This window comes from Perognathus longimembris, chromosome 1 (genome assembly GCF_023159225.1).
Source record: "Perognathus longimembris pacificus isolate PPM17 chromosome 1, ASM2315922v1, whole genome shotgun sequence".
Classification (NCBI taxonomy): Eukaryota; Metazoa; Chordata; class Mammalia; order Rodentia; family Heteromyidae; genus Perognathus; species Perognathus longimembris.
In genome coordinates this window covers 53,463,955-53,477,378 of record NC_063161.1, presented here as the reverse complement: position 1 = coordinate 53,477,378, position 13,424 = coordinate 53,463,955, and the positions used below count along the sequence as shown (strand labels likewise).

Genomic DNA, 13,424 nt, shown 5'->3' with positions numbered 1-13,424 from the left:
ACAATGGGACTTTGTACCCAGGAGAAGCTCAGCTCAATTCCAAATACAGCTTGGGCAAGTGGGAATCCACAGCCAAGAACATGAAGAGTATCAGCGATTCTGGCTCAACCTACCTAACAGGATTCTTCATGAAGACAGGCCAGGGTGATCAGACATCATCATTTTAGGAGCCTAAATCAGATATCACGGGTGGAAATTTCTTTCTAAATATGTGTTCTTGCTAGAACCAGATTTTATGAGGAATTGCACACACAGGTCTAGGAGAAAATTCAAGAATGTGACTCAAGTTTGGTCAAGCAAAGAATGTTTGTTGCTCACCAAAGTGAAACTCGCAGCTGGTTTTTGGTTCAGTCTTGGTCTTCTGCCATATTGTTGAACTGTGTGTCTATTGTTGGACAATGTGTTTCATATATTTTGATTTATTCTGTTGAACAATCATTTCATTGCCCTCAACTATAATGCAGGCGCCACTGTGTAGTATAGACATGAAATGGCTACTTGTTCAATGGACTGAGGAATCGGGGTCACTTACTTGTGTCCCCTGCTCCTCTATGGTGGCTGGAGTGTCAGGATTATCTTTGGACTGTTCAGAGACAGGGACTAATCTCTCAAATGTGAGAAGAGCAAGGGTGTGTGTGCGCGCGTGTGCATGCACGTGTGTGTGTGTGTGTGTGTGTGTTGGGGTTAGGCAAACAGCATCTGTCAGGCATTGTCCTTAACTCTGCAGGTCCCGGGTGTGGGTGTTCAGGCCAAGCTGAAGGGCTAACCTGCCTCCCTCAATGGCTCCACTCGCTCCCATCCCGAATGGCCCTCTGTGTGGCCTCTGCTCTGCCTCCTGCCTCTCCAGCATGTGGTCCACGGATGGGCCTGGCCCCAGAGGTACACACATCGGGAGAAGCCCCATAGGGGCCTACAACTGCCGGCTCCCTAGCCCAGCCTCCGGCCAACTCCGCACTTCCGGGACTTGTGCCCATTCGGTGGAGCCGACCCAGGACCTCATCCGGGTACCTGGCTGGGGCCGGGTCTTCCGGTGGTGCCGCCCAAGCCTCTCGCCATCTTGCCCCAGCGAGCGCCAAGATGGGGCTGATGCTCCTGAGCGCCTGGCTGCTGGTGGGGAGCGCTCTCCTGAACCCTGAACACTCCTTGTCCTCGGGGAGGCAAGGGCTGGGGCCCCGGCAGGAGCAGCACAGTCCGGGGCCCAAGGCGACACACAAGAAGCCCTACGAGCCGAAGGAGGACTGGGCCGCCAAGGGCAGTGCCACTCATCCCTGACCTCCCTGACCTCCCTGGCCCCTCCTGGCCCCTCTGCCCCTCCGGCTCCCCCTCCTTCCCCAGCCCCCACCGGCCTCTCCTCATCCCCCCTGGCCTTTGCCAGGCCCCTACACCCCTAGACCTGCCATAATGACCTTAGAACATCCTGGGGGACGGGGGGGGGAGGGGCTAGGGGGGCGTTGCACCTGGGTTTGTGGATGGATAGCGACCAATCAGCTCTCAGAGCTGAACTCTTCACAATGCAGTGGAGAACCATTAGTTCAACAAATTAACTAACGAAGATCAGAACCCGTATGTAGGAGCCCTTGGCTCACCAGTCCCATGTTGCTTACACACACACTACAACTGAGCAACATCCCCACCCCCTAAGCCTGCCCTTTTGGTTTGTTTTGTGCAGGTTCTAGGGGTTTGAACTTAGGGTCTTGCATGGCTTTTTGGCCAAAAGTTGGCTATCACTGAAGCCACACCTCCAATTCTGGCTCTTTTGCTAATTGGAGATAGGAGCCTCCATGACTCTCCTGCCTCGGTTGGCTTCAAATCTTTATCCTCAGACTTCAGCCTCTTGTGTAGCTAGAATTATAGGCATGAGCCACCAACTAGTCTCAGGCTCTTCACCAGTTCACACACGAAAAATAGGGAAGCCTACTAGATACACTACTGTCTTTTTCTTTTATTTCAGGGGAATAGTTTTTAAATTAATGAAGTGTATTGATTTGTAAGTAATCAACTACGGGATATTTAGACTCCTTTATCTCATCTCTTTCAAAATTTGAGCGTGTCTCTCAAGTTTCTAGCTTGCTTTATCAGTCTTTAATAAAAAATGATTTTGAGGCAAGAATGGAGCTTCAACTCAAGGCCCTATGCTTTCTACTACTTGAATCACATCTCCACTTCTTTGTGCTAAACAGAGATAAGAGTTTCTCAGATTGTCTGCACACTCTGGCATCTCAGGAGTGGCTAAGACTACAGGGGTGAGCTACCAGTGGCCAGTGCTCCATCAGCTTTTAAAGGGGGAATTTACAGAATTATCCTAATGCATTCAGATTGAGAAGTAACATACAATATACATGCTCAGGCCAAATCTATCATTTTTTTATTTTTAGATTGTGGAAGGGCTCCCCTTAGGCATATGTTGGAAGGGTCTCGGATTATAGGTGGCACAGAAGCTCAAGTCGGTGCTTGGCCATGGATAGTTAGCCTGCAGATTCAAAGTGGCAATCTCCTTGCTCATATATGTGGAGGAAGCCTAGTGAGAGACAGGTGGGTCCTCACAGCTGCCCACTGCACTAACGATGCTAGGTATGTATTGCAACATAATTCCTATTTTATCCTTAGGTGATACACTCAAGTGACAAAGATCTATTTGACTCCAACTGTTTTCAGTTAAGCCATATATTTGCAAGTAACTGTAATGCCTTATAGTGTGCTGTAGTTGTTGAATATTTTGTTCTGTTTAGGTCCAAGACTGGGACTTAAAGTTGGTTTTCTGACACTTCACTCATTGGCAGGCACTCTATCAAATGAGCTACACCTCCAATCCTAGTTGTTGAATAATTCAATCAGAAGTTGGTGACCTTTTTCTATCAAGATAGTAAATATAAAGTTTGCAAGGCATATGAAAGTAGTCATAGAAAATACATAGTTGAATAGGTGTGGTTATGACCTAATAAAACCTAATGATTTTCTATTTTTATATGTAAATATGGATGGATTTCATTAGTCATTGTTAGCTCGGGTGGTTTTTTTTCAAGCATTTAAAAATGTGAGGCTGTGTATGTAGCTCAGTGGTAGAGTGCTTGCCTACTTGTCTAGCATCCTGAAGACTCCCACCCCCAGCACCATCTCAAAAAGAGAGATAAACAATTGGTGACTATGGTCAAAGTACATTATATGCAAGTATGAAAATGTCACAGGAGTGTGGCTCAAGTGGCACAGTGCCTACTTAGCATGCATAAGGCCCCAGGTCCAATCTCTACCCTCTACTGCATAAAAAGAAAAGTGAGGACTGGGAATATGGCTTAGTGGTAGAGAGCTTGCCTAGCATGCATGAAGCCCGCGGTTCCTTAGTGCCACATAGATAGAAAAAGCTGGAAGTAGTGCAGTGGCTCAAGTGGTAGAATGCTAGCCTTGAGCACAGAGAAGCTCAGGGACAGTGCCCAGGCCCTGAGTTCAAGCCCCAGAACTGGCCAAAAAAAAAGAAATAAAGAAAAGATATATAAAAAAAGAAAGATGAGAGAAAAGAAAGATGGTATCATACCAAATTCCTTTAGTTTGTACAATTAATATGTTTTAATATGAAAAATATTCTTTTCTTATGGGCTGAACAAAAACGATGTGGGCTATATTTGGTTCTCAGAGTTGAGTCTGAACAAAAGAATTGTTTCATCTACATTGACCCATAATCTCTCATGTGTAGCCTGAGTTCTGTGACTAACATGATTAAAGATCTACCTTCATACAAATCCACTCTTCTCAGGTTCCAGCCTACTGATAACTAACATCAGTTGAAAGTATCCTATCCTTAAAACTCTCTTTTCTTGATTTCTTTATAATTACTTTTTGTTTGGTATGAGCTCAGGGCATTCATCTTGTCTTGATTTCTAAGACCTACTGCTGAATAATAATTCTGGAGAGGGGGGGATGCACAAGAGAATGTTTTTTTTTTTTTTTTGGCCAGTCCTGGGCCTTGGACTCAGGGCCTGAGCACTGTCCCTGGCTTCCTTTTTGCTCAAGGCTAGCACTCTGCCACTTGAGCCACAGCGCCACTTCTGGCCGTTTTCTGTATATGTGGTGCTGGGGAATCGAACCCAAGGCCTCACAAGGCAAGCTCTCTTGCCACTAGGCCATATCCCCAGCCCAAGAGAATGTTTAACTATGATCCATTATGGTCTTTCATTCTATATAATCACCTTTCAGTTTTGGCTCCTACAGCTAGCTGGCCTTCTCAATTTCTTTTTGTTTTTCTGTCAGTCATGGGCTTGAACTCTGGGTTTGGGCACTGTCCCCGAGTTCTTCAGCTTGAGGCTAGTGCTCTACCACTTGAGTCACAGCACTACTTCTGGTTTTCTCATTCATTGGAGATGTGTCTTTCCTGCCCAGGCTGGCTTTGAACTGAGATCCTCAGATCTCAGCCTGCTGAGTAGCTAGGATTGCAGGCATGAGCCACCAGTGCCCAGCAAGCCCAGCTTTTTGTCCTAGGGAGTGTCATCATTGCCCAATTTATGAATGAACTACCTTCTAATCAGGGTCTCCCACTGTCCCCCAAAATGGACTGTCCATTCTGGATCATATATTAAATGGGGGCAAAGCTGTTTTCCTCACACAGGGACAGGGATATCAATGGGTTTCATTAGTATCAATGAATTACATCTAGGAAAAGAGAATTTTCTTTGCAGTGCTGAGGATCAAACCCAAAGTCTCACAAACGTCACAGGAGCACCCTACTATTGAGTCACATCCCCAGCCATGAAAGGATGCTGCTTATTTGAATAGTTTCAACATAATTAATACTGGAAGAGAATGTGTGTATTGCAGTAGCACTGGTGTCTACTAAAACTTAATGACTGCTCCTAACTTACCCTTTTGAATTTATTTTTCTCACATTTCTCGTTTCTCTAGTTACTATTTTTAAATGAAGGACATAATTGACATGCAGTAAAATTCACCTCTTTTAGTGAAGTTTTGTGTTTTTGTGAATGTGTGTGTGCACACGTGTGTGCATGCGTGTGCATGTCTACTAGGGATTGGACCTAAGGGCTCACACATGGTGGGAGAGGGGAGGGAGGGAGGGAGACTATGGGGGTGGGGGGACAACCTGCACTGTTATCATCAACATTCATAAACTCTGCCAAATAATTGTGTATAAACTGAAAGCTCTCCACAGTTGAATTCCAGGTATGACAGCTGTTAACAGGAATTTAATTGTTGCTCTTTTGATCTTTTTTGGTTCAGTTTTTATAAAATCCTAACTTATATCAATCTATTTTTTTTTTTTTTGCCAATCCTGGGGCTTGAACTCGGGGCCTGGGCACTGTCCTTAGCTTCTTTTTGCTCAAGGCTAGTACTCTACCACTTGAGCCACAGCACCACTTCTGGCTTTTTCTGTTTACGTGGTGCTGAGGGCTTCATGCATGCTAGGCAAGCACTCTACCACTAAGCCACATTCCCAGCCCTCGATTTTATATATTCATCTATATGTAGCTTTAAAAAATATGTGCTTATTTGTTGTCAGTGATGTACAGAGGGGTTACAGTTTCATACGAAAGGCAGTGAATATATTTCTTGTTCAACTTGTTACTTCCTCCCTCATTTCCCCCTGTATTTGTAGCTTCTTAATCTTGTGTTTAAATGTTTTGTTCTAGATTTTTCAAACTATTATAAAAGTAGAGGAAGTAATTTTATGATTCTTATCCACTTGTCACACACCTTGAAGTTACTTACACTTGTCCTCTCATTGCATGCATGTGTGCGTCACCACAGTGCTCGTGTGTGTGTGTGTGTGTGTGTGTGTGTGTGTGTGTGTGTATGTCACTGGGTCTGAAACTCAGTGCCTTGCTCATACTAAGCATGTGCTCTGCCACTGAGCTACAGCCTTAGATCACCTTCTCCCATTATTTCAAAGCAAATCTTGGAGCTATCACTTAGGATATCTCTGAAAGTTAAGAGCTCTTAAAAGATTTATTCATTTAAGGGCTGGGGATATAGCCTAGTGGCAAGAGTGCCTGCCTCGGATACACGAGGCCCTAGGTTCGATTCCCCAGCACCACATATACAGAAAACGGCCAGAAGCGGTGCTGTGGCTCAAGTGGCAGAGTGCTAACCTTGAGCGGGAAGAAGCCAGGGACAGTGCTCAGGCCCTGAGTCCAAGGTCCAGGACTGGCCAAAAAAAAAAGATTTATTCATTTAAATATTCAATCTTCTTGGAGTTTAGTTTGTTGCTTAGTTTTTTTTTTTAAAACCAGGATTCTAACAGCTATTGTTCCAAAGCCATATATGTGGAATATATATATATAATATATATATACATATATACATACATATATATATATATATTCCATCGGTAAGCCTGTTGTAATACTACCATGGGTTGGAGGTATGCCTCAAGTGGTAGAGCACCTTCCTAGCAAGTGCAAGGCCCTGAGTTCAAACCCCCAAACGGCTGAAAAGAGGAGGGAGAAAGAAAGGGAGGGAAGGAGGAAAAAGAAAGGAAGGGTCTGTTGATGTATTTTCTGCCTCAATTCATTTTCCCTTCTCCTACATAATGAAATTTGCATTTTTATACTTTTTCATCATAAAAGAAGAATTTACTTTTTGTCAGTTTTCTAACAGGAAAAAAAATGAAACTAGTAGGAGATTGTAATCCTAGCCTCTCAGGAGGCTGAGATCTGAGGATCATGGTAGGAAGCCAGCCCCAGCAGAAAAGCCTATGAGACTCTTATCTCCAAGGGACTACTCAGAAACAGCCAGAAGTGGTGCTATAGCTCAAAGTAGAGTGCTAGCCTTGAGCACAAAGAGGCCCAGGGAAAATGTCCAGGCCCTGAGTTCGAGCCCCAGGATCATTAAAAAAATATATATATAGATTCGAACAAACTAATGAGAATCTTTGCTTTCTTTCAGAGATCCTTTAATGTGGAGAGCTGTGATTGGAACCAATGATATATATAGGAACAGCCCACAGAGCAAGAAGATAAAAATCACAGCAATCATTATCCATCCAGACTTCATTATGGATACTTTTGTGAATGATATTGCACTTTTTCATTTAAAAAAAGCTGTGAAGTATAATGACTACATTCAACCTATTTGTCTACCTTTTGGTGTTTTCCAAAAACTAGACCAAAACACAACATGTTTTGTAAGTGGCTGGGGAAGAACAAAAGAAGAAGGTAATTATGATGCAAATTTTGCCCACCCATATCTTCCTGATTGATAGAGGAGATTTAATCCTTTTATGCTTTTTTGTTTTTGTTTTTTTGGCCAGTCCTGGGGCTTGGACTCAGGGCCTGAGCAATGTCCCTGGCTTCTTTTTGCTCAAGGCTAGCACTCTGCCATTTGAGCCACAGCGTCACTTATGGCCATTTTCTGTATATGTAGTGCTGGGGAATTGAACCCAGGGCTTCATATATACGAGGCAAGCACTCTTGCCACTAGGCCATATCCCCAGCCCCTATATGTTTCTTTTTCAAACTTTTTCTTCTCTTTTTTGATGCTGGTATAGGGGCTTGAATTCAGGGCCTGGGCACTGTCCCTGAGCATTTTTGCTCAAGGCTGGTGCTCTACCACTTGAACCACAGCTCCACTTCTGACTTTTTGGTAATAAATTGGAGATAAGAGTCTCTAAAACTTTTATGCACAGAATAGCTTCAAACCATGACCCTCAGATCTCAGTCTTTTGTGTAGCTAGAATTATAGGTATAAGCCACCGATACCCAACTTTTTTTTTTTTTTTTTTGGCCAGTCCTGGGCCTTGGACTCAGGGCCTAAGCACTGTCCCTGGCTTCTTCCCGCTCAAGGCTAGCACTCTGCCACTTGAGCCACAGCGCCGCTTCTGGCCGTTTTCTGTATATGTGGTGCTGGGGAATCGAACCTAGGGCCTCGGGTATACCGAGGCAGGCACTCTTGCCACTAGGCCACATCCCCAGCCCGATACCCAACTTTTAAAATTATTTGTTACACAAATAATTTAATCTGGTGCTTTGCACATGCTTGGTAGGTAAAGCTTTCCTTTCCTCTCTTTTAAAAGAGATAAAGTAACTTGTCCAGAAAGATTCAGATATTTTTATTTTTAGGTGGGACTATGGAAGAGGAAATACTTAATAGGAAGAATAAAGTCTGAAAAATTACAAATTAAATATCTAAATTTAAAACAGCTTAAAAGAACATTATAATAAGCCCACAGGAAAAAAATATAAGGGGCTGGGAATATGGCCTAGTGGTAGAGTGCTTGCCTCATATTCATGAAGCCCTAGGTTTGGTTCCTCAGCACCACATATATAGAAAAGGCCCGAAGGGGCGCTGTGGCTCAAGGGGTAGAGTGCTAGCCTTGAGCAAAAAGAAGCCAGGGACAGTGCTCAGGCCTTGACTTCAAGCCCTAGGACTGGCAAAACAAAAAGGCTGTATGTTTTATGATTGTGCTCACATAACATGTCACAAATGGCAAATCGCCAGAGAGAAAACAGCCCAGTGCCCAATGTCTGTGAGCAGCCAGGGAGGATGAACTGGGAGATGAGGTGGGAGAGAGGGAAAGAAGATTACTATTAACCCTATTTAACACTGTAAAGCACGGCTCACATTCTAAAATACTTCACTAGTTTTTGTTGTTAACAGGTAATGGAACCAATGTTTTACAGGAAGCAGAAGTACATTACATTTCTCGAGAATTATGTAATTCTGAGAGTGGTTATGCAGGAGTAATTCCTGAGACTTCCTTTTGTGCAGGTGATGAAGATGGAGCCTTTGATACTTGCAGGGTAAGGTATTTTCTAAATGCAGAAGGTAATTTGGACAAGGCCTTTGCTTACTTTCCAGTGATCTGAATCATAATAATATGGTCTAAACAGGTGTGTGTGTATGTGTGTGTGTTTCTGGCCCTGGGGCTTGAACTCGGGGCCTGGGAACTATGCTTGAGCCTCTTTGTACTCAAGGCTATACTCTACTACTTGAGCCACAGCACCACTTCTGGCTTTTTCTGAGTAGTTTCTTGGAGGTGAGACTTGCCAGTTTTTCAAAATGTTTCACACTTGACTCCTCCTACTCCTCCTCTATCTCCATGCCCGGGACTAAACCCAGGGTCTTGCTGTGCCAAGCACATAGTTGCCCATTGAGCTGTCCCCTCTCCTCCTATCATGTGCCGCTTTCACACCTACCAGCCCGCACTTCCCAGAGTAGGCCATTTTCTCATCCTTCATTCATTCCTATCTTGACAATATAAGCTTTATCTCTCCTGTGTCTTTTCCCTTAAAAAATCTCGATAAGATTGGACATTGGGGGGCTGGGAATATGGCCTAGTGGCAAGAGTGCTTGCCTCCTACACATGAGGCTCTCGGTTTGGTTCCCCAGCACCACATGTATGGAAAACAGCCAGAAGGGGCGCTGTGGCTCAGGTGGCAGAGTGCTAGCCTTGAGCGGGAAGAAGCCAGGGATGGTGCTCAGGCCCTGAGTCCAAGGCCCAGGACTGGCCAAAAAAAACCCAAAACCAAACCAAACCAAAACAAAACAAAACAAAAAAACAAGATTGGACATTGGTGGCTCATGTCTGTAATCCTAGCTACTCGGGAGACTGAGATCTGAGGAGAACAGTTCGAAGCCAGCCTGGGCAGAAAGTCCGTGAGACTCTTATCTCCAATCAACTACCAAAACATTTGGAAGTAGAGCTATGGTGCAAGTGGTAGAGCACTAGCTTTGAGCACAAAGGCGCTAGCACAGTGCCCAGGTCCTGAGTTCAAGCTCCAAGAGTGGTATACACATAAAATCTTGATGAGTAAAACAGTAAAGAATCCAGTTTTGAGGCTGGGAATATGGCCTAGTGGCAAGAGTGCTTGCCTCATATACATGAAACCCTGGGTTCGATTCCTTAGCACCACATATATAGAAAACGGCCAGAGGCGGCACTGTGGCTGAAGTGGCAGAGTGTTAGCCTTGAGCAAAAAGAAGCCAAGGACAGTGCTCAGGCCCTGAGTCCAAGGCCCAGGACTGGCAAAAAAAAAAACCCCACAAAAAACGACTTAATGTCCATCTAACCCTGAGTTGTAAACATTTAGAAACAATCTTTAAACCTTTGCACCCTGAAATAAAAATTTTAGTATCATTGTTTTAAGTGCATTATGAAATCCTTAGTCTTACATAAACAATAAAGAGGATCATTATCTGCAATACTATTTAGTCTCTATTTACTCTGATTTTCCTGCACCAGCCTGTGTGAACACTTGAAAAGATGCCATCTCTGTTAACTAGAGACAAGCAAATTGGGATCTTGCAAACAATGCTCATATACCTAAAAAAATTATATCTTAAAATTATCCTTTCAGAGCTGTGCTCTGGTGGCTCATCCTGAGCTCATCTGAGGACTGCTGCTTAAAACCAGCCAAGGCAAGAAAGTCTGTGAAACTCTTAACCTTTAAAAAAAAAAAAAAAGCCCGAAGTGGAGCTGTAGCTCAAGTAGTAGAGTGCTTTGAGCTAAAAAGCTAAGGGACAGTGCCCAGGCCCAAGTTCAAGCCTGAGTACTAGGATAATAAACAAATCCAAAGAATTTCATTATAGTATTCGACTTCAAAATGATGCAGAAAAGTTCATACACCAGTTATATGGTTCCTCCAGACAGCGGGACAGGCTGCATTCCTCCTGCTGAAGTTGGAATATTTAACTAAAAATCTACTGATCTTCTAAAGCAGTGTGTTAACCTGCTGCGGGGAGTATTATATCTCTGGCCAGCGAGTCTGACTACCAAGATGCCATCTGTCTCCCTGTTCTTCCTACCCTGCCTTGAATTCTGTTATTAGTCTGGCTAGCTATTGTGTGAGATGCTATCATTTGGAAGAATACATAAAATAAATATCTAAATATCTGTTTGTGCTAGAAGTAACTAACACTATTTTGGGACTCTTTTGATAGGGCGATAGCGGTGGCCCATTAATGTGCTACTTACCAGAATACAAGAGGTTTTTTGTTATGGGAATTACCAGTTATGGACATGGCTGTGGCCGAAGATATTTTCCTGGTGTCTATTGTGGGACATCCTTCTACCAACAGTGGCTGACACACCAGTTCTCCCAGGCAAGCACTAGAGACACATTTCAGGTCCTTGTACTATTAGGGTCTATCATCTTTCTAGCAGCGACATGAAGAAATCCTGAAGACTTCGCTATTTTTATTTGATAGTGTATCCCTTTTTCTATTCTACATAATGAAGCTACTTATTCCTTTTAGCAACTAATTTCTTACTTTAGATTTCTCATGTGAATATTATTTAGAAAAAAACATTAGGTATACTATTGTAAATTTGGCACTTTGGCCTTCTTGAAAGAGCTTGATGCTTTTACTTTATAATCATAATTTTCTATTCAGAATATTCTCCTAGAGTTTGTGTAACATGTTCAGTTAAATATGTATTTTATGCAAATAAATGATAATTAAGAGTTTAATATCAAAATGAAATTGTTCAAAGGAGGTCAAATTCTGTCAAAGTAGGTTATTTGTAACTATGAAACTGAAACAAGGAAAACTGTTGGGAAGGCTATTTTTTGTGGGGGAAGGTGTGTGATAAGAGGGAATAAGATTGACTGGAACACAGTATAAACATGTGGAGACAGAAAAACGAAATCCTTCCTATACCACTAAAATAAGCCAATAAAAAGTGAAATTGTTTTGTTTTTTTTTTTTGGCCAGTCCTGGGCCTTGGACCCAGGGCCTGAGCACTGTCCCTGGCTTCTTCCCAATCAAGGCCAGCACTCTGCCACTTGAGCCACAGCGCCGCTTCTGGCCGTTTTCTGTATATGTGGTGCTGGGGAACCAAACCCAGGGCCTCGTGTATCCGAGGCAGGCACTCTTGCCACTAGGCTATATCCCCAGCCCTGAAATTGTTTTTGGTTAACCTAAACTCTTTCATTTTAAAGTCTGTTGTATTTAGTCATTATGAACTATGATTTTAAAACTATAATCTTGTTTCTTGTTCTTAAAGGATATTTACAGGAATACTTGTTTCCACTTAAAGTCTAATTAAAGAAACTTGTTTTCTCCTGAAATGGTAAAAGCATATTTTAGGGGCTGGGATTATGGCCTAGTTGCAAGAGGGCTTGCTTCATATACATGAAGCCCTGGGTTCAATTCCCCAGCACCACATATATAGAAAACGGCCAGAAGTAGCACTGTGGCTCCAGTGGCAGAGTCCTAGCCTTGAGCAAAAAGAAGCCAGGGACAGTGCTCAGGCCCTGAGTCCATACCCCAGAACTGGCAACAAAAAACAAAACAAATAAACAAAAGCATATTTTAGTGAAGAACTATTGCTGGGCTGGGCACTGGTGGCTCAGGTCTGTAATCTTAGCTAGGCAGGAGGCTGAGATATGAGGATTGTGGTTTGAGGACAACCCAGGCAGGAAAATCCCTGGACTTTTTTCTTTTTCTTTTTTGCCAGTCCTGGGGCTTAAACTCAGGACCTGGACACTGTCCTTGAGCTCTTTTTGCTTAAGGCTACCTAGCACTCTACCACTTGAGCCACAGTGCCACTTCTGGATTTTTCTGTGTATGTAGTACCAAGGAATAGAACCCAGGGCTTAGTGCATACTAGGCAAGCACTCTACCACCTAGCCAAACTCCTGGCCCCCTGAGACTCTTATCTTCAATTAACTACCACAAAACCAGAAGTGGCACTATGGCTCAAAGGGGTAGAGTGCTAACCTTGCGCAAAAGAGCTCAGGGACTGAGCCCAGGACCTGGGATCAAGTTCCATGACCAACAACAACAAACAACTGAAATATGGATACTGGGCCCAAGCAATGTCATCTTGTCCCTACCACCACCTTAATGCCTTAGTAGGTAACAGGGACATTTCACTCAATTCCAAGAACTATAGATAGTCATTCCAAGAACTTCAGATATCATGGATTGTTAGACTCCAGGAAATCCCTATCCTTTACCCCTGATTGTTAAGATCGTTGGATTTCCTAACTGTTCCCCCTAGTTAGCTTCTAACGAACCCTGACTGCCCCTCTTAGTTACGCCATACCTGGCTTGTTTTGCTTCTCTAAACATGCTTTGCTAGTCCCCATACCATGGGGCCTCTGCCTTGATGTGGTTTTTGCCTTTAAAAGCTTTATGCTAACAGCACTTGGTCCTTCAGGTTCTTTGGGGCACTAGTCCACCTGCAGTCACCAGCTTTCTAATAAAGACTCTTGATTCCATCTCTTAAGGTTTGGCTTCTCTGTATTTTGCTGACTGACTTCCCATATAACAGTAGGCCCTGAGGTCAAGTCCCAGGACCAGCAGGCACACACGCATGCACGCATGCATGCACACATGCACGCACGCATGCATGCACACATGCACATGCACACGCACACACACACACACACACACACACACAGAATGAGAATCCTTTTTCCCCCCAAACCCCAGTTTTTCAGTCACATTTGGTATTAGATATTACCTAATACTAAAGT

The 13,424-nt window shown here is 43.6% G+C and overlaps 1 protein-coding gene across 1 annotated transcript; it reads left to right on the top strand.

Moving 5' to 3' along the window:
* The first annotated feature begins 848 nt into the window (after positions 1–848).
* On the top strand, positions 849–11,627 carry Tmprss12 (transmembrane serine protease 12). The gene is made up of 5 exons (XM_048342090.1): positions 849–1,110; positions 2,376–2,571; positions 6,889–7,157; positions 8,599–8,741; positions 10,882–11,627. Exons 1-5 carry the CDS (start codon positions 849–851, stop codon positions 11,110–11,112), a joined length of 1,101 nt encoding a protein of 366 aa, XP_048198047.1. The 3' UTR covers positions 11,113–11,627.
* Positions 11,628–13,424: the final 1,797 nt, after the last annotated feature.